The 20,950-nt window shown below is 43.7% G+C and overlaps 3 protein-coding genes across 3 annotated transcripts in view; 1 reads left to right on the top strand and 2 right to left on the bottom strand.

Annotated features, from left to right (window-relative positions):
* The window catches only part of LOC105695242 (pikachurin-like), a 67,499-nt gene extending 58,952 nt beyond the window's left edge, over positions 1 to 8,547 (top strand). The window contains exons 8-14 of the mRNA XM_012416613.1: positions 39 to 178; positions 2,107 to 2,330; positions 5,759 to 6,008; positions 6,408 to 6,697; positions 6,951 to 7,196; positions 8,007 to 8,110; positions 8,399 to 8,547. Of these exons, the coding sequence (XP_012272036.1) occupies positions 39 to 178; positions 2,107 to 2,330; positions 5,759 to 6,008; positions 6,408 to 6,697; positions 6,951 to 7,196; positions 8,007 to 8,110; positions 8,399 to 8,547 (1,403 nt within the window). The remainder of the gene's footprint in view (positions 1 to 38; positions 179 to 2,106; positions 2,331 to 5,758; positions 6,009 to 6,407; positions 6,698 to 6,950; positions 7,197 to 8,006; positions 8,111 to 8,398) is intronic.
* A 6,457-nt stretch (positions 8,548 to 15,004) lies between these two features.
* LOC111673867 (neprilysin-3-like) lies at positions 15,005 to 16,212 on the bottom strand. Its single transcript, XM_023431721.1, has 6 exons — positions 16,207 to 16,212; positions 16,080 to 16,138; positions 15,925 to 15,992; positions 15,705 to 15,829; positions 15,437 to 15,601; positions 15,005 to 15,347 (listed from the first exon to the last, which is right to left on the bottom strand). The coding sequence occupies exons 1-6, from the start codon at positions 16,210 to 16,212 to the stop codon at positions 15,213 to 15,215; spliced, it is 558 nt and encodes a 185-aa protein (XP_023287489.1). The 3' UTR covers positions 15,005 to 15,212.
* A 234-nt stretch (positions 16,213 to 16,446) lies between these two features.
* Positions 16,447 to 19,155, bottom strand: LOC105695364 (membrane metallo-endopeptidase-like 1). The gene is made up of 12 exons (XM_023431722.1): positions 19,024 to 19,155; positions 18,777 to 18,925; positions 18,548 to 18,709; positions 18,366 to 18,449; positions 18,071 to 18,282; positions 17,818 to 18,015; positions 17,533 to 17,649; positions 17,324 to 17,465; positions 17,136 to 17,256; positions 16,957 to 17,047; positions 16,632 to 16,802; positions 16,447 to 16,567 (listed from the first exon to the last, which is right to left on the bottom strand). Exons 1-12 carry the CDS (start codon positions 19,059 to 19,061, stop codon positions 16,463 to 16,465), a joined length of 1,590 nt encoding a protein of 529 aa, XP_023287490.1. The 5' UTR covers positions 19,062 to 19,155; the 3' UTR covers positions 16,447 to 16,462.
* Between the last annotated feature and the right edge of the window lie 1,795 nt (positions 19,156 to 20,950).

Here is a 20,950-nt window from a genome sequence, read left to right as displayed (position 1 = left end):
CTCATTTTCCTAAACCGACTGATTGATCGTCCTTTCAGAGGAATGCACGGCGGACAGGTGCAGCAAGGTGCCGTGCTCCCACGGGGGAAAATGCCTGACAACCGGCGGCGACACGGCTGTCTGTCTCTGTCCCCTAGGATATACGGGGGACCTGTGCGAGACGAGGGTGGATCTGCAGGTGAGTATCCTCAAATCCGAATTCGAGCCGTGAGGATCTCGCCCCCTTTCCCTCCTCCTTGAGCCGCGGATGCTGCGTGCGCTAGAGGATCCGATTTCTCTGGGAGACTTCCAGCCTTCTGCGACTAATAAGGCGATATGAAACTTACTCCGAGGAGTCAACAATTGATGACACTTTTCTCCAAACTGGGTATACCGTTTGAAATCGTTCCACCTGGATACAGAAACCCTAAGAAATGTGCCGACATTCCTGAAATTTAATTTTCCTTTCCTAACGTTCCATATACTTTAATTCATTTTAAATAAAGTTGTATAATAATTATAATGTAACGAGGGTAGGATACCTTCCTTAGAGCCTCAATATTCACGTGGAAAGGTTTCAAACTATTAGACACACCCAATTGAAAGAAAAGTTTCATAAACGAGCTCAAATAAATTCGAGGTAAAATTTATTCGGAATTATGACAATATATTCCAGTCAAACGTCTTTCGAATTAACGAAATGTTTCTTTGGTACTATTCAAATAAGTCTTTTGTTCCATGATATTTTTTTCTCGGTGTACGGATACCGGGTCGATAATGGATGTGTAAATCGACCTTACGCGGTATCGGGATTAAAACTAAGGACTCTCGGTCCATGGAAACGATCTTTGCTCGAGACGGATCGAATTCGGAGTCCTCTTCGACTTTCGAAGTACTGGAGAGGAGAGAGAGGTCCTTTGTGCGCGCAGCATTACGCGTTCGAGTGGGATTAATTTACGCCTGGGGCGCGCAGAGACGAATACGGGTATGTACACGCAGTACATACGCTGTATGTAAGCGAGGGTTACTGTAGTTACACCGCGATGTAAATCGAACGAAGGATCGATGCAGCGCCTGGCCGTTCCAGGATTAAGCCGCGTTCTAGGAAGTGCCTCACTCGGAGTCCTTCCTGCGACGAGGTATAATGGCGAGGCGAGCCGACGAGCTCTCGTTTGCTCCCGAGGGATCTGCCTGAATTCCTGAAACCGGAGAAATTTACCCGGGAATTCGACCCCTCTGATGGGTTCGATCGGTTCGGAAATACGTTTGCAATCGTTACTCCGAGAGGCACTGCAAATCGCTGGAGAAGTGATCCTTAAGGTTATCTAAAAGTCCTCAAAGAGTTCTCGTTTATGCAACTTTTCTCCGACCTGGGCGTGCCGAATCATTTCAAGCTTTACAAGGCGAATACTGGGGTTATAAGGAAAGTCCTTGCACTCAGAAAATTTCATTTCTTGAATCTCTTGATAAACAATTTTTTAATTTCGTTTCAAACTGGAATTTAATGGGTATCGAGACCTTTCTTAGAGCCTCCATATTTACGTGGTGAAATTTCACACGATTCGTTACACAATTCAGGGAAAAGTTCCATAAACGATTGGTTCTTTAAGGTGATGTGAAAGGGCCATCGGAGGGATCAAGCGTTCGTGTAACTTTTCTCCGAGCCAGGAGTACCGAATTGTTTCATACTTAGCAATGTTAATATGAAGTCTACTAGGAAGGTTCCGATACTCATGAAATTTCAATGTTTGCAAAAATAAATTAAATTCCATGGGTAGAACCTTCCTTAGGGCTTCCATATTCACGTGTTTCGTGGGAATTTTCAAAGGATTCGGCACACCCAGCTCGGCGAAACGTTTCATAAACGATTGGCCCTTCAGATGTCACACGTTGACATCACCTTAAGTAACTTTTTTAATGGCGGTTCTTCCTGGTTCCTCCCTCGGGACGTCCACTGTTGAAAAATAGAAAAAATCGAAAAATCAAGTGTAGCGAGAGGGGAGTCGGCTATCATTTTCGGGGGATTTTTCTATCGCAGATTCGAGGGCGGGTTGTTAGGGGACGAGGCTCGTCCTGACGGGGTTTGCGAGTGGATGTATCCTTAACGATTGGGAAACTTCGTCGCAGGTTCCATCGTTTAACGGATCCTCGTACTTAAGGTACCCCGGTCTGGCCGATACGTCGCTGTCGTGGCTGGAACTGTCCGTCACGTTGAAGGCCAACTCGCCCGACGGGGTGATCCTCTACAACGGGCACCACAGTGACGCGACCGGTGACTTTATCGCCCTGTATCTCGCCGATGGACACGTCCAGTTCACCTTCGACCTGGGAACGGGCCCGGCGACCCTGAGGTAAGCCACCCGATCCCAAAAAATGAAATACAAGGAACCCCCGCGCAACAAAAGCGAAACTCATCCTCCATCTTGGATGAAAACAACATAATCAGTATTATTTCAAATATTTCATTTAATTACGAGTAATTTCTTATTAGCATCTTCCGTGGATCTGCATTTTCATGCTACGTACCGAAAAATGTAAGAAAAAAAAAAGAAGCCATTCCGAGTGGGGATTTAAGGTGATATGGAGGGGCATCAAAGAAATCTTCGACCTAGGAGTATCGACACGTATCAAACTTTACAATGTGATTATAGAGGCTATAAAAAAGATCCTGATCCCCATGAACTTTCAATTTTTCTTTTAAATTCCTTTACAGACATTTGAACAATTTATTATAAAGAAATTCAATTTCATGGGTATGAGGGTCTTTTTTAGAGTCTTCATGCTTAAGTGGTGAAATGTGAAACGATTCGGTACACCCGGGAAAAATTTCCAATTTTTTTCCCCACCTTGTCCCTGATGAACCTCGAGGAACAGACTGCACGCTTTGCGGAATTCGAAATGGCGCCCCCATGAGGGATTTACGTAAGAGGTAATTACTATTGCACGGTGCCTGGCTCAATCCTCGAGATGGGAATAAAATACGCGTGTACACGTATATCTGCATTCGCAGAGGGGAGGTGTAATCGCCTCCGCGTCGTGCGCTACATTACGCTCGAGGAATATTCATGAACGAAATCGATACGAGCGACCCCACGATTGGGCGACTTCGACTCAGCGAGGGTGAGCGAGTTGCCACATTAAATGGGAATTAAACCCTCCCTGGTGAGGAAAGAAAATTCGCCCCCTCTACAGGACCGCCCCTGATGTCGCCATGTCGCCTCAGAGTCGAACCCACGGTGGAGTCGGTGGGGGAGGTGTCGATGTCGCGGCCGCGAATTTCACCCCTCCGCACTTTCGCTCCTCCGTCGTAATCTGGCACTCGGTCGATCTCTATTTACCGTCCCGTTCCACCCGGGGGGTGAAAACTCCCCGAGCAAACGTCATTCGCACTCGGCGGATTAAAGAGTGGAAGGGTTCGCGGGGGGTCGCGAGAGGTGGGGTCGAAGCCTCGTGGCGGCTCACGGGGCGCCTCGCCCCTTTCATTCAAGCTTAAAACGGGGCTTGGCGTCCAGGTCGGCCGCCTTTTGTCCGGTCGGGGCTTTTTCCGCACACCGAGACTCGCGGGTTTCATTTGCACCCCCTCGACGAGAGCCGGCAGTGATCCGGCCATTGTGTGTTCTCGTGTCAAGGTCGGCCATTTCGGACCCGCCATTCATGTCTTGGCAGGATTTGGAGAACGTGGGATGATAGGAATTGCGGATGCACGGTCGGCGAGGTGGAGAACGTGGCGCCGGAATCATGGAGAAAGCGGTACCAAGAGGTGGGAAATGTACCATCAAGGGAGGTATCTCCAAAATGGAGAACGCGGTACCAGGGAAAGAAGGAATCAGAAAAATGGAGAATGAGGCACCAAATAATGGAGAAAGCGAAATCGCAGCACCAGAAAAATGGAGAACACGAAAAACTCCTGGGGAATTAATTCCGCGATCCTTTGGAATTTTCGTAACCCTACCTGGAATCGCAAAGTAGAGCCGAGCCTTCCGGAGTCGAGAAAAATTTCCGCAAGATCCGCCGACACGGCGCCGGCCTTTTCGTACCTGAGAATTGAGATGCGTAACACGCGCGGCTCTCTCGCGAATGGGAGCGAAAATTGCGCCCGGCTGTTATGAGACGGCGAGGAAGAGTTATGAACCTTAAAATTTTCACTGAAGGAAGGGGATGCGGATATCCTTCGGCTTATTTTACGCCGTGCCTGGCTGGGCTCGTCCTTTAGACCCCCGGTACGCCTTCTTTCTCCACCTTCATCCTTAATATTTCAAGTCTGGCCGATTCTCTATACGCGGCGATTTTGTTGCAGTTTCTGGCGCCGGGTCTTCTCAAAGACCCCAGGATGATATCGAGGTATTACGTTGCACATATGTGCTGGAAACGCAGGCTTTGCCAGGCTCTCCGTACAATATGAACCTCCATCTCGCACATATATTAGCCGCATCCTTTCCTGTAAGCCGTGGGTTATAAGTTGACTCAAGGATTTTCCTCGGCTTCCGCGGGAACCTCGTAAAAGCCGCCCCCTTAATTGTCCGGGTTAACCTGGAAATTCGAAAATGAAAAGAGGAGACTCGAGGACGCGGCCCGATTGCCGGGGAAAAATGACGACACAGATCCTCCGTCTGCTCCCATAATCCACAACCTCCTCTCAAGGATTCACCTCGCGGTAGCAACAAGCGCGCCTCGCGGAAATCGATAATTCGGAAAAATAAAATCAAGTCGAGGGAACGAGCGTTCCCCGGAATCTCTGCGAGGGAACCGGAGCACCGTGTCCGGAATACCGTTCCCGCGAATCCTCCAGGAATTTCACACTCCCGCGGCCCCGAAAGAAGACCGAACCCCCGTTTCCGTTTTTGTCACGGAAATCGAGGCGCCTTCCAGTTTCCCCATATTCGGGAATTCTTTTACGCCCCTCGTGAGATCTCGGGTGTCAGATATTTCTGCTCTTCCTGGCCTCCGCTGATGCAGGGATCTTCTTTGGCCTGGGCAGATTTTTGGAAATCCATAATTTCAGGGAAAATAAATATACAGGTCCGCGTCTATCTCGTGGGGAAAGCGGAATGACGTTTAGAGTATCGGCGCCCTGACGTCAGAGTAAATTCATTCATTCTTCAGCTTCTTCTTCAGATCTCGCGCTTGCCATTTAGCATTTCCGGTCCAGCTCCCCGGACTGATTCTTCGATTTCATTGTCCTCATAATCGGGATGACCGGCTCTTGCGAGGTGTCAGCGATTTTTATTAATCGCGGTCTTCGCTATTCTCCAGCTCCTCTTCACGATGGCGTCCGATTATTTCTCATTCATTTTCATTGTCTTCGTCATCGAGATGACTGTCACTTGCAAGATGTCAGCAATTTGCACTATTCTCGACATTCGATCTTTTCTGGATTTTGGAAATCCAGAATTTCTGAGCAAACAGGAAATAACGTTTAGGGCATCGCGTTTCAACGTCAGAGCAGGTTCACCGACGCCTCGGCTTCCTCTTCAGACCTTGCTTTCGCATTTCCGAATTTCCGGTCCGTCTCTCCGGACTCATTCTTCGTTTTCATTGTCTTCGTAATCGGGGTGGCCCGCGCTGTTTGGTTGGCGGTGAGACCTCTCCCAGGACGGAAGTCCATTGTGCGGGGATGACCCCTGGTATTGTCTTTCCTTCTGCTACTCGAATGACGCGTCCTCCACCTCCCTCCCCCCGGATTAGGTGCGAATCTGGCGTTTCGACTTACCCGGATGCCGGGTATCCGTCTCACGGCTAGATTTACGGAGTCACTAGAAATTTGGGGATTTTTCTCCAGGAGCGAATCTCCGATCCGGCTGGGCCAGTGGGTGGAGGTGAAGGTGTCCAGGACGGGGCGCTTGGCGTCCTTGGAAGTGGAGGATTCACCTCCTCAGGAGGTCCTAGCGCCCGGGGCCTTCACGCAGCTGTCTCTACCCCTGAATCTCTATCTGGGGGGTGCACCTGCCGTCGAGATGTACTCTCCGAAGATGAAGACCACCGCCAGCTTCGTCGGCTGTATCCAAACGATGGTGCTGAACCGTCGCGAGGTAAATTCTCTTTCTTTTTCACGTAACCTTAAATGGCTTAAACGAATTCAGTCAGCAGAAATTGCACCTGGGAACTTTTTTTTACATCTTAGCAGCCATTTTGCGCTCATTACCAAATGTCACCAAAGAAATGTGTTTTTAATACAGAGAATAATTATATGGCGAAATAAGTCGTGAAAATCAATGAAGAAACGTCGTATCCAATTTATTGGATTTTATATGAGTCAAATAATTATACCTTGAATCAACGAAATATTTCTTTGCCACTGATCAAAGAGATATTTCTCGGGAAGATTTTTCAGGGTGGATTTTCTTAACATGGCCCAGTGCCCATGAACAGGAGCTTTTTCGTCGTTCCTTTTTTCGGGCTCTGACATTTTTGGACGTTCTTGCAAACAGGTCGGAATTTTGGCGGAGGCCTTGGGCGGCGTCAACGTCGGAAACTGCGGACACGCCTGCGAGGCACGACCCTGTGGTGACGCGGAGTGCCGACCCCTGAGAGAGAGGTTCACCTGCAGGTGTCGACCAGGTGTCCCACACCCCTGCCCCGCGCCCGACGATTTTTCCCCACTGGCACCTTCTACCACGACCTCCAACACCTCCACCTCGGCCAGGATAGAGAGAGCAGTGCCCAGTTTCACCGGAAGCGAGAGTTACCTCCACTACAACGACGCCGACACCATGAGGAGGTCCCCTTGAAGATTCTTTGTTCACCCTCGGCTTACAATAAGGACATTCCCCTCGAGTTTAATTTAACAAAACGATTGGAAAATCGCTGCCTCGCCAGGAGTTCGATTTTCCAGGGCGGCGCGAGTTTCCTCTTCCACCTTCTTCAAGTTCTCCGAACTATTTCAGCCTCCCGGGAACGGCTTACCCGCCTTCCCGGGATTTTTCCGAGTTTCCCGAAAGTTTGATGACCGAAGTGCCCGACTTCCTTCGCAGGATAATCAGCTACAGGGTGGACATTAACATAAGGTTCAGGGCGAGCAGCAGCAGCGGGCTGCTTTTGTGGAGCGGCAGGCAGTCGGATCCTCAGGAACAGACCGAGGAAAATGGGGATTTCCTCGCACTTGGACTGGACCAGGGATACTTGACCTTGGCTTATAATCTCGGCTCCGGAGAGGCTGTGCTCGGGTATAATCTCACGAGACTGGACGACGATCTTTGGCACCGCGTCAGGGCAGTCAGGTGAGACCGGCCGCCATCTTTGTTCTCCAGCGGAGACACCTGGAACTATTGGAAGTGTAAAAGCCTTCGCATATACCTCGTATAACAATGATTCGGTATCAGGAACTGGTAATCACATTGTCGGACATTTAAAAACGATAATCAGTGCTGCCGCGTTATCTTTCTCGACTTTCTCGTCGCGCGTTATCTAATTTCTCTTGATCGGAACTTTTGTTAATCTTGGAAGGGTCTTTAGAGCAAAGAGAGAAATCGATTCCCGTCTTCCTTTTTTTTTTTGAAATTTAATCCCGAACGGGATACTGGTACACGGGATGCTGGAGGAGATATCAGAGACGACGGGAAGCTTGCCGGGCGATTTACAGGAGTTTCCCACGCTGACAGTTTTATTGGCCTGCAAGGAACTAGTCGTTGCAATTTTCGACACCGTCAAGATCGCAACGTCGAACGTCCTGCATCTCGTGTCAAGTTACTTGCTATAACTCTCCAGCCGGAAGTTCTGCTCGACAGAGGAGCAGCATTACGAGAACGTTGTCGTCTCTCGCACTTCCTCGACGCTACTCGGCCTAACTTTCGGCAGGTTTTCGCGATAATATCGACCTTAATCCGAGAAACACACGAAACTCCTCTCGAGTCCTAGGTAGATACAAGGAGCGATCGAACCTGGGACACGAAAACTCCATAAACTCGCGCCGACACCCGAAGCGAGGGGATAAATCTAGAGATAAACTCCAAAATAAAGCAGGATCACGTCGATGTTCTCCTTCTAGGCTTCTAGACCTGCCATGAATTTAAATTTTTTTCATTTCACAGGAACGAGCAATGGGCGTCGTTGCTGGTCGACAGCGGCACAGGAGTCTCGGCATCGTCTCCTGGACAGCTGAGACAACTAAACACGGACACGGGTCTTTACGTTGGTACGTGATTTTTCTTTTCTTCTACACCGAGAAAAAAGAAAATCATTCAACCAAAGAAATAGATTTTCAATTGAAAGAATAATTCATTTGGCTGAAATAAGTTGTAACAACTCCGAAGAAACGTCGCGTCCAATTTATTTGGTTTTATTAGAGTCAAGTAATTATTCTTTGAATTAATAACAAAATTTCTTTGGGATTATTCAAAGAAATATTTTCCTGTAGACAGGAAACACAGTAAATTTCTCGTTGAATAATTTATTCCTGGGATTAATGTTATGAATCTATTAGGAGGTGCTCCAGATATAGTGAGGACGACCGGAGGGAGGTACCGCAGAGGCATCGTCGGCTGTATAAGCGACCTCGTCCTGGACTCCGATTTTTCGGTGGCCCTGTCGTCACCTGCCCAGGCGACCAACACGCACTCCTGCATCCCGTGAATCCTGGGGGACTTCCGGTCCCCAAGGACCCCCGGGAGGTCCTCGGGTTCCTTCGGAGAGCCAAGAGAAACAGCGAGACAGACGCTTCGGGAGGGCCTCGACCGCGCTCTCACGAAAATGCGAGAAACGTGGAAAATCTAGGAAAGAGGTCGAGGCAGAGCGAGATCTATCAGCTCTATCGTGCGAATCGCTCGCGCTTGTACAGACTCCCTCCAGACGGATTTTTTCCGAAACAGATACGAAGAACCGACTGCACGCCGATTCATGAACTTTCGGGTGACTCCTGGTTGGCTTATTGTAAATATTAAGATAGAATGCAACCTCCTGGATGGCTGGATGTCGGTACGTCGGATGGACCGATCTCTTTGCAAAGCTTCCCGCGCGTCAATCCAGATGGCAGCTACCTAAACTGGCCGCGTCGAGCGGGAGAGAGGGCGGATAAAAAATGTATATAAAATTAATCCAGCGTGGAGTTCTATCACGCCCGGTCCCTAGGGCTAGGAAGTTGCCGAGGAACGAAGATGCCTTCGAATATTGCGCTCGTTCCGTGTCTGTGGATTTTTTTTTCAATTTTTTAACCGGAGGTCTCGCCTGTCCGCGCATCGAAGTCTCCGCGCGAAATCTCCGGGATAGGAACATGTCCAGGGAATTTATAACCGAGCTGGCCGCGGTGGACATTTCGCGACGCGACCATGATGCATCTGGATTGAAAGGGAGGCAAACAGGGATCGGCTTACAAAATGTTGGAAAGTTTGGCCACGCATCGCTCGACGCGGTGGGCTGAAAAAGCGATCGATCTTCCCGTGGCAGCTTCGCGGGGCGGGGAAAAAAAATGGAGAACGCGAGGTCGAAACCCGGGGCTTTCGTGTCGCTGAAAATCGGGGATTTTGCAAGCTAAAGCCGACATTGGCAGTGATCCAATTACCGTTTATTACCCGTGGAGTCGGCTTAACTCGGTTGCTCCGATTGTCGCCACCAGGCGCCATCTTGTACCTTCACCTTTCTTGGCCGAGTTGTTCGCGTGCGCCTTTATTCGAACGCCACTCCTCCTTACACTCGGCTATTCAGATTTCCAGCGTAACTACCGACCCCAGGATTTCGCCGCCATTCTAGGATAGGAAGAGCTGCCACGGAAAAGCCCGCCCTCTCGTGGAAAAAGCGCTTCACCCAAGTTTTACGGCGAGGCCGACTTGGAAACGGCGATGTAACTTTATGCGGAACAATGGCCCCATTGTGCGCCCTTTGCGTTGTATAAATGAGAACTAGGGGGATTTCGCTGATATTCGATCGTTGAACATCGTCGTTTCGATGCTGAGATAGAAAAGAGTATAAATATCGAATCGGTGCGAAACTTCTTGGGAGGAAGAGAGGCTGTCTCCGAGAGCGCTTTTTTCGAGGACTTGGAGTTACACCGGAATGAAAGATGATGGGCTAGCTTTAGGAGAGGACGATTTCCGGCCTAACGATTTGAGAGGAGTCTTAAATGGAACACCCCTTCGCGTCAATTTTTTCTTAAGCTTCCGACCGGACCACCACCGCCGTTTTTCACGAGGAGATGTTCCTCTATATCCTGGGATGAGTTCCCTGGAGCATTCCCAGACACGCGAGTCCTTGCCAGCACCTATTGTCATTTTTATAATAAGCTAGGATTTTTCACACTTTTTCAAGGCGCTTCGAAGGTACGCGAGCACGTACACGCGATGTCTAAATGCTGTTTTCTATTTTAGAGTCACGCAGATTTTATCTTTCACGAGTCCGGTGCACGGCTTCCAAGGTGGCCGCCGGAAAAAGAACGATTCTGGCTGGGCACGCTTTTGCCGAAATCCTTCTCCGGCGTCGCTGGAAAAGGCTTCGATCCTGGCTCTAATTAAGGAATCTTTAAAAGTTATAAAATACAGTAGCAATAAATTAAACACATCAAGGTGCGACATCCATTGCACGGCTCCACGAATTCGTGGTAGTACTAGCAATAAATATTTTTTCGGAAGATTACGTAGCTACCATATCGAGTTCGGCGCCATTTTCAATGATCTGACCTTGAGAAAATGGCACGTTGTCAGGTCGAAGTCTTTCCCCGCGGTGTTGGCGAAATTATATCATTTCCACGCTTAGGGACGTTCTTTCAATGCTTCATTTTAAAACTTAGCCTCCGGTCGGGCGAAAATAATCCCAGGTCAATACGTATGCACGTCATATCTAAGAGAAGTACTAAGTGGAGTAGAGAGAGAAACGAGAAAACGAAGAAAAGAAAAAAAGAAGTACGCTACGAATCGATCACCGGACGCGACGAATCGTCGAGATCTCGCGGAGATTATTTTCCAAAACCAGATAATTATCGGTCCCCCACACGTAGAAGCAATCGGCTCTAGTCAATTTTGTACAAGGGTTATTTTCTGGATACTATATTATAACTAAAGGATATGAGTGGTAGAGTTATACGTAGAGTCTTAAGGTATATAAGGAAAGAATAATAGTAAATATGACATTGTTAGGGGTAAAGAGAGCGCGCAATTTGTTCAGTTAATTACAAGCTGGTACATTTCTTCTCGGGAAAGCAATTCCAGGGTATTTGAACCGCTTTTGACATCCTCGACGACTGAGTCCTTTCCGTTTGTCAATTGTATGCTTTTCCTCATTGGCTGACCTCGTGAAAAGCCATTATTTTCTGTACAAATGTCCCCGTTTTCACGGGGTCATCGGAATGGGAATGGAAACGCTCGTTCTTTCCTTTTCCTTTCCAGTTTCCTTTTCGAGAATTCTGCATTCATTTCTCCTTAATCCTCCTCCCCTCCCCCCTCTTTTACATCCTGCAAAATTTCTCAACGCGACGCCTGAGAATGAAGAAAAAAGAAATACGGCTCTGGCGAAGCTGCATAATTAATATCTTGCCAGTGTCAAGGGGGGACTGTGTGATACACATTTCGGTGTAATATAATCTATTGTACCTACTCATTCACGCGACACTAGCAATACACGAAAGTGCATCCAATTTTCCAAGAGTCCCTTGTAATAAGAGTCCACTTTTTTATCGAGCGACTTTCGACGAATCGCTGAAAGCTTCTCCTTTCCCCTGGTGCCACGTTTATGTGCGACAATTGTATAGAAAAGAAAGGAAGAAAAGCACGGAAAATGAGTTAACGCGAGCTTTCCGTAATCTAAAAATGTCCTACGTTTAATTGGAACGAAGAATGTGAAGAGGAACAGGGTGGATCCAAAATGGCGGACGCGCTTCACTTGAGGTCGATGATCACCTCGAGGAGGAGAAAGCTTTTCGAAATTTTGGCAGGGATTAAAAGAAACTTACAAGGAGGAATCTCAACCAGCTAGTACTAACTTGCAGCAAACGCGGTTTGCTGGGGTAATTGTAATAAGTACACGCATGTGCGCTCTTCGTGAGGTACCATTGTTACATGTCACGCACCGACCACTCTTTTTAGATAATTCTCGGGGGCGAACTCATGCAGGATAACATATATAGCTCGTTTCTGCACGATGGAGTATGGCTAAAGAAAATGTTAAGACAGAGAAAGGGTAAAATTTCATCCGCCATCGACTGCAATTACATACTTTGAAATCCCCTCGCAAAAGGGTGCGCGATAAGTCTGAAAAGTGAATTAATTGACACACTCGCGCATGGTACTCCTGAAATCAAATTAATCCTTATATCACCCCACCTACAAAACGAGAAAAGTAAATGCATATATATATATAGAAATATATATATATTGAAGGAGTAAATATCATGCATAAATTAATATACGATAGATAATGAATATATTAATACCGGATATTGTATCGATACGATGCTATATTAACTATTTCTATTATGCCCGTCTGCAAAGTCTATTAGAGAAAGAGAGAAAAAGAGAGAGAGAGTCTATCCTATCTACCTAATCTATCGTCGCAAATCGATCTTCTCGCATGCACAGGGTAGCCTAGCTGAAATGATGATTTGTTTCCTGATTTTCTTGCAAACTGGAACTTATTGACTTTACAAGATGGCGGATCCTCTTTTAAATGGTTGCCAGCAGGGAAAATAATTGCTGGAGTTTCTCATGTCCACGCGGAGTATTTACACTGTTAAGAAAATAAAAAAATACTGTAATAAATCCACACACGCTTCGGAATTTAAGTTGAGATTTTTAATTTTATAAACAGACTTGTGATAGAATGTCCATATTCAAATTCAAAGTTTAAACACTCACAGACGTTGCGTACTAATTTAGATAATCACGTAAGGTGTATAATTTTGATCCATCTTTGTATTCTTGAATTGAATGAAATTTAAAGGCTATTTTATTAACAGTGTAGGTATTTGCTTGTGAAATCTTTCCTTTTGCGGGTTCTAGTTTGGAAAGAAACCACGCCACTCGTTTTGGCTGAGTTATCCCCGGTTTTGCGTAAACGCACGTACGAGGGAAAGCGGAATCGTCAAAACCGTCCCAAGAGTCGGATTAATTACGCGGAGATAATAGATCACGCAATAATCGACGCACTCAGAGGTGATCGTAATTAAAACGAGGTATACAATAAATTATACGAATTTATCTTCTAAGAAGACACGTGTAATATATCATTATCGCGACGATTATATCACGGTGCTTGTAGCGCCGCCTTCCCCGCTAGAAGGAGTCGAAATTGAATTTTCGAATAACGAGAGGAATCCTTGCTTTCTGAAAATGTTAACGCTCTGAAGTCGGGTGAGAAAAATTTCTGCCGAAGGTAATGAAATGAAAAATACCGCCATTACGCCGAGATTAATAGCAGGGGAAATGATTGTCACTTCTGCCACGTGCGTGTATGCAAAACATTAAACGCGGTAAATGCGAGCCGGATGAAGGAAGGGAGAAATATTTCTATATTTCTCGTTACGGGTCGAAATTTGCGACGAGATCGAAAAAGTGTCGCAAGGGATTCGGCAAAAGAGTTCGCGATCTCTCGGGATTGCCCCTTGAATTTGGAAATGCCTTTTTGGGTTGACTTCGACTGTTGAAATCGCTCCCTTAATTGCTTGCGATCCATTCTCGAAACATCTAGCGCCTTGTGCCGAATTCCTTTTCCTAGTCGAGAATGTTATTGGCGATTGGCAATTATTAATTGCCAGTCGATCAAAGTGAATCGCAGCCACGAAGATGCGAGATACGTTCCTTCGCTCACGCCATATTGTTTTTTCAAAGGTCCGTGCTGAAATGAAAAATTTAAAAGGAAATTAAAACGAGCGATGGCAGACGTTGGGCTGCGATCTGCGAAGCTTCCTCGTGATGTGTACATTATTTGGGGGGAAATAGAAAATCATTACGAGTGGAAATGAAGGAAGGGAGAAAGGGTTATATCTGCATTCCTCTCGCCACGCCCGAGCCTATGTACGGTTAAGGAAGCTGTTGTACTTATCCCATTATTACGCATAATTGTTTATTGAATTACATGTATGTTCGTACATCTGTCGATATTAAGTCTAATATGAGCTACGAGCAAGTGTGTGTTTCCAGCCCACGTTGTCAAAAAGCATCAATAAAGGAGAGATTTTGTAAGTTGGCCGATTCTTCACCCTGAGTCAACGCAACAATTTCTGATTTTTTAATAATCAATTCATGACTTTTCCATAACTAGTGCTTTCTATTGGAAATGATCGCAGGAAAGCGGAACTAAACAATCTGAGTCGTGCGTTCGCATTGTCTGTTAATAAAATAAGATAGGTTATCGGTTTAATACAGGACTCAGATTGTCGCATCACGGTACAGTTCTTTACCGAAGGAATGCTCACATTTTCGCTATTTTCTTCGAAAAGAATATTTTCAGCTTAGATCCATAGATTACTAAACAATTACCTAAAATATTACGGGTCGCTATGTCTGCACACGTAATTGGTAGTACCGAGATTTTCAACTAATCCTCCCGTTTCGTTGTATCTTATTAATGGCACCAATCGGCGACACATTGCCAATTGCAAAATATTCTCCAGCAAAAATGAAGCCCTAAAAATTAAATATAACTTCGATGACACTTGCATTTACGCAAACTATATAATAACGTTGATTTGTTACGTACAGGATGGGAAATCCCGAGAAATATTTTTCCCACGCGATCCTGAAGAATGCGTTTTTTTTTTAAATACTTACGAATATTCTTCGACTATATTCGATATTCTTAAAGAAAAGAATCCCGATGCACTGCTCGTGGGATCTGAAAATCGAAAAGAAAGAGGATATTTATAGAAATTTCATCGTAAATTCGTGACTGACATTCGTTGCTACTCAGGTGATATTTAAATAATTATCTTAAAGCGGAACCGCAAAGGCACGACTTTCCTCCTCGGTCTATTCTCCTCGTAAACAATATAATAGCTTATAAAACGCTACAAATGATTTTGAGGCAATTGTAGTAATATAGCAATTATAAATATATGCACACGCTCTAAGAGATAGACGAAGTGGAGTAGATAAAAGAAAGAAGAAAATAAATGTTCATCCTGGTACGTTTATAGAATCCGAAATAATACGTAAATTTCGTAGGAATATTATCTAAACATTTGAATTGCGTCTTAACTTTATTTGGTAATAAGGTAGTTTAGGTAATAATATATTCCAAATTTATAGCGACAGAATAATTCTTCAATCAGAAGACATTTTTATAAACTTTATGAAACATTTTTAAGAAGTGATTACTTAAGTCCAGAGATTGCATCTCGGAATAGGAGCCATTGGTTTTCTATCAGAACACCCGTGAATTTTTTTAAAGGCGTCGGTGTTCATTAAAGCTGCAGTCACGTCATGTGGCTGTTTACCTAATTCGCCCCAAATCTACGAAAATCAACAAATTGCGTATCAATGATAACGGCAAGACATTTAAAAAGATTGGAAAAATGTTCTTTACTATGTTCTTTACTTACAGTGACTAAAGAGAAGAAGAATAATTCTTCTTCCTTGAATCGCTCAGCAGGGGCAAATTTTCCTAACGGTGACGGATCTTTTTCGCTTCGAGATCGCAAAAGAGCTCGAAAAGCTGCCCTAATTCCTGTTGCGGTTTCCAAAGTCCTGACAGCGTTACCATCATTCTAATGGAAGAAACATAATTCGTAATTGAATGGTAAATGTTTGTCCGAGGAGGGCGCATTTCAATTAACCGATTGCAATATTAATTTGGATTACTGTTTGTACCATTCCGTTCAAAGGTTGTTTTCCGTGTTGACTTGACAAACACGTTAAAGTCCTTTGTGTTTCATCACGAGATCTTTTTCCACATGCCCAGTTTGATACATCCGAATTAGTCGACAGTTTGCACTCTAAAAGTGATTCATAATTAATTAAATACCAGTTTGTTTAAATTCCGTATTAATATCGCAAGTGTTTATAAGCGTAATTGAAATCCTTCATTTACCTCGAGTCAACAAAAATTCTGCTAACACGGTCCCGAATACACTTCCTATTGAACCATAATTTAATCCTCTGCAAAGGAATACTTATCGATGATATCACATTATAAATTATAGATTTTTATATTTTTTAGATATATCGATTTTAATTTTTACTCACTGTGGATAATCAACATTGAAATACGGTGTGGTCAGCCCTTTGTAAGGAATCCTTGCTTTCTGAAAATGATAACGCTCTGCAGTCGGGCGAGACAAATTTCTGCCGAAGGTAATGAAATGAGAAATACCGCCATTACGCCGAGATTAATAGCAGGGGAAATAATTGTCACTTCTGCCTTCCGTAATAATTACTTTTTATTCGTTATAAGGTTATTTGTAGCGTGAAACTCTTTGCTTCAACAGCGAAGTCAATAATGAGCACGCTAAATGTCNAATCGCGAATGGATCAGTTAATTCCCTAAAATAACCATAATACCAAACGAATCAAGATTCACAGATCTTCTGTTCGCTTCTCCAAAGCGGAAGTCGTAAAAGGGTGCCAACTTACATAGTAGAAAAGAACGGCTTTCCATGCAACTCGAACTGTTTGTCGATTCTCAATTTGTTTACTAAAATTGCATTTTCCAGGAACAGGTCCGTGAATGTCATCTGGAATCGAAAGGAAAGTTACGAGTGATTCTTGTTAATCATCTGTAAATAGTCCTCTATATACCCCTCTGTATATAGTTCCATCTCCAGTTGCAATCGCGTGTGGACGAATGAGTTCAACAGACATATCTTGAAGAGCTTTCTTCAATCTCGTCTTCGTTTCAGAATCCAGCCATGCAGCCCTGGAAACCATTTCCCCTAATTCAGACTTAACCGATTCGGCAATTCTTTTGACCTTGAATTAAAAAAAGAAATATTAAATGATCACGTATTGAAGTTGCCTGATCTGAAGAATATTAAGGCGGGCTGCAATCGTCCGATCAAGTTGCTTTATCCAAAAACTTGATGTTTGCGACCAGCCTAAAATGAATCTGCATTTTTGCTTTTACCTCATTTTGAACATTATCCGGTACGTTTTCATATATCCAATTGTTCATCGCAGCTTCCAGTACCCGGCTGTGTTCTTCACAAAACTTAGCCCTAAGAAACAAAGGAGGAAAGTGTATGTACATGTATAATATTTTATGTATGTACTAGAACACAAGGGAAAGTATGTACGAAAATTTACCGATCCTCTGGTGGGTTCTTTTTCCCTGGCATCAGGGCATTTAGTTTAACATTGTAGTCGATCATTTGCTGGTCCAAATAGGGTAATATATTTCTTACGAAACGCCAATGAATGTAATTTACTGCAAACGTAGACATGATATACTGCACCGATCGTGAGATTATTAAAAAATATTTGAGAATGCTTACTGAGCGTTCGTTCCGATGTTTTGTGCATAACTGTCGCGAGGTTTGTCAAATACATTTTGTCATATATATGAGAGATCGTTGAGCCGTTAACCTTTGCACTTCCATCTTTAAAGTAACTTTGGATAACACTCGCCCAGTTGACCTGACAATGTTCATAGGAAGAGGATATATTATTATTTATTTTTATTTGCCAAATGCTTACTACTCACCGCGCTGTATGGCCCTTGTGGTTTCCCCTCATCATACCATCCTTGAATTAAAAAGTCAATGCTATAGCGGTAAAAAGTTTTATACCAATCTGGTCGATCTTGTTTAGGATTAATAATCTGCGAAGGAAAACTGGATATTGAAATCGAACTGCAAAGAACGATCTTTTCCACTAAGCCAAATGTGCCGAATTTTGGCGTTAAATATTTCGTGTCGTTCGCGCAGGCTTTTAAATTTAATTAGTATCCTAATAACACACTTTTTATTCTTTAAAGACGATAGATTACCTTCGCGAGATTAATTTCCAAGTCAACCATCTCTTTAACATCCGCTCTGATTTTGTCTTGAGGAACATTCGTTCCAGCCGCCCTCGCGAATACGGAAATGATCTCTTCTATGTAAGTTTTGTATTTTTGGATCGTATTCCTGTTGCTATCCGGGTTCGCCAAAACTGCTCTCGTCAAGTCAAACTCCGGTGTATGTATCTGAAAGCGATTGCGCTTCGGTAATTACAAGAAATAAAGAAACATTTCAACGTACCGTCATGTAATGTCTTTTAGGGTCAAGAGTATATGTTGGATCGGCTTCTACCATAATCCTGTGAAAGGTTCCATTTCCGGTAAGACGGATGTAAACTTTCTCTAGATCCTGCCAGGAAATTTTCTTCTCCCACTTCTGTTCGATGACGGGCCATTTATTAAGATTATTGAGAATCGTCAATACGGAGTCCACTCCTTGTTGTTGAATATAGGCTGTAAATATATTCAAAAGAAAAACATTACAAGCTTATTCGACTTACGAAATTCTTAACGCAAAACATGAAAATCTCGCCCACCAACGTCCAGGCAGATTTTTCTTAATTCCCTTGCTGTTCTTAGATCTGGATTTGTGGAGCTGATCTCGTCATCCCGGTCGTAAACTGCGACAAAATGGCAGATTATTTCGCCACAACGAAATATAAAAGTCTAGTATACCAATCTGCAAAATTGGACATCAGCATGCAATGGTAAAACGTACCTTCCAACTCTTGGATAATCGACTCTTTTCTGTGGGCTAAATATTCTTCGGTATTTTCCAGAGGTGCATAAGGATTGTACTGACCCAAATTTCCAACAGCATACTTGTAATAATTATTACACTTATTTTCAGACTGGTCCATGTTCATATCAAGGGTGTCACCTGGAATATGAACAGTCCTTTATATTGCACCGTGCAAAGAATGTGATTCAGAACAATAAACAATTACCCAAAATGTAACACTCGGGAGAGCTGCATACAAAATCAGTCGTATCGAGATTTTCAAACAATCCGCCCGTCTCGTTGTATTTCGTTATCGCTGCCATTCGGCGACACATTGTCAATTGCAAAATATTCGACGTTACCAAAAGTAGACCTCTGAAAACCCAGAATTAAATTACAGATAAGCTCGAATTTAAGGGCGCTTACCATTATCTAAAAAGGAAGACGCTCGTTAAGCTTAATTTTTCACTCACAGGATGGTAGATCCTGGAAAACGATTTTCCCGACCCATTATGGGAAACACTTTTTTCTGTAAAAATACTTATGAATATAATTTTCTATATGAGATGCGCTTAAACAAATGAATGCACTCCTCGTAGAAATTGACAAGTAAGCGGACATTTATAGAGATTTCAATATAAACTCGTGATCGATAATGACAATTCAGTGGTATTCAAATGATACTTGTAAATAATTATCTCAAAGCGGAACTGCATAGACACGGCTAGATCTCGCAAAAAATGATAATAATTATCTCAAAGCGGAACCGCATAGACACGGCTAGATCTCGCAGAAAATGATAATAAACCTCATAAAACAGTTGAGAATTCGAGATAGCGATAATAAAAGTAGTAGTTGTCACTGCCAAGGCGAGCAATAATGTATCAAGCGGTGTTTAAAAATGAATACATTTTTTTATTTTCTTTTATTATCATTTATTTTATAATTATTTTTAGCTCTATATCTTAACTATTTCAACTTTACAAAAATATGATAAAGAAACTGCGCATGACAATGACGTCACCGACATACGCATGACTAGGTAGGTCCATATATACGTCGAGCACGCACTCGGAGCGTCATTGCCTTTCGGACCGCCGAAGTGTTTACATCGATATACCTGCGTCTATTCTTGCCCAGATACATATATACACACATTTCCTCAGTCTTCCAAACCTGAATTTATTAAGTTCGCAGAGAGCAAAGAAAAAAATGTCGCATTGATGCGAAGTCGCGTCGTTGCTCAACATTTGAAAATGGTAGGACACCACTCTGCTGCTCTATTTTACATAAAAAAAGAAAACAGGTATAATACCTAGTGATATCTAGTAAATTACATGAACAATGATGGCAGAAGTGTGTTGGAAAGGGTAAATATTCCTTTATGAGGGATTTTTATCCCCACTCCCTATACTCGACGTGCCTCCACCACGACCTCATTTCTCCACCCTCTTGGTGTGTATACTAAATGAATAGCTGATATGTATGTACATACGTATATATCTACTCGCACTGTACGGAGGTCTTTGAAATGCAGTAAAAGCACACCAGCGGCAATGAATACCGTCTCTGGTACTAAATATGTAACATATGCGCATGCACGAAAGGAGTTCCCGTGGCTGAAGTTCTTCGAGCGAACATATAGATACTTCTTTTGAACGACGCGCTGCCTTCGACGCATGCGCAAGCTCTGCAATATTAGTTCATGAAATTCTATACAGAGGCGCCGTAGTCGCTTGAGACAGAGATTCTCTGCTTGAAATCACTTCACCTCTTGGGGTGGGGAGCAGCTGTGTACAGATCTGTGGACCTTCCCCAACCTTCCCCTACCTGGCATTTCACCTTCTCCACCCTTCCCCAACTTGAAATGTTTGACTGTTTACTTAGGAACAGGAATAGTTGTAAAAATGAATTGCAGTTATATTATACAAAAAATTTAGTAATATTAAATTTTCCAAATGATCATGTCCTCGGAAGAGACAGAAGACGACAAAACAAATTTCCTACTGGCAGGCATCCTCAATATGCCGTTAAAACTTGGACAGGGTACAGTTAAACGACGTTTATTGGTATGATTAAAGTACCTGTCTGACTTCCATATCGGAACAGTAAACTGAATCAATGTTGGTCTTCCAGGGACCTAAAAGAAGGAAAAATAAAATAGATATTGTGGGAAAACATTCACGTAAACGTCAATCTTTAATTGAACAAAATTTTGAGTTAAACCATCATTAAAGCATAATAATATATAGTTGTATTACAATATATATATACCAATAGTTTCAATACTAGTATATTAAGTAAATTATAATACATACAAAGAAAGATGTCTGTCCTCTGCCATTGCTTATCTCACTATGATACCCTAAGGAAGAGACTGTTCATCTTTTGCATTTCAGA

The sequence above is a fragment of the Orussus abietinus genome, unplaced genomic scaffold (assembly GCF_000612105.2).
Source record: "Orussus abietinus isolate OABI.00-Male unplaced genomic scaffold, Oabi_2.0 scaffold156, whole genome shotgun sequence".
NCBI classification, from domain to species: Eukaryota; Metazoa; Arthropoda; class Insecta; order Hymenoptera; family Orussidae; genus Orussus; species Orussus abietinus.
The sequence above is the reverse complement of the archived record's forward strand: the minus strand, read 5'-3'. Positions and strand labels throughout refer to the sequence as shown.

Excerpts from the sequence above, each read along its gene's own strand:
- LOC111673867 (XM_023431721.1), bottom strand. Across the intron at positions 15,993-16,079 it reads TTCAATGTTGATTATCCACA|AGGATTAAATTATGGTTCAA; the intron begins GTGAGTAAAAAT and ends ATTCCTTTGCAG. Across the intron at positions 15,348-15,436 it reads TCTTCTTCTCTTTAGTCACT|ATTTGGGGCGAATTAGGTAA; the intron begins GTAAGTAAAGAA and ends TGATTTTCGTAG.
- LOC105695364 (XM_023431722.1), bottom strand. The coding sequence starts at position 19,061 with ATGGGTCGGGAAAATCGTTTTCCAGGATCTACCATCCT. Across the intron at positions 17,048-17,135 it reads AAGAACCCACCAGAGGATCG|GGCTAAGTTTTGTGAAGAAC; the intron begins GTAAATTTTCGT and ends TTTGTTTCTTAG. Across the intron at positions 16,803-16,956 it reads CGGATAATGTTCAAAATGAG|GTCAAAAGAATTGCCGAATC; the intron begins GTAAAAGCAAAA and ends TTTTAATTCAAG.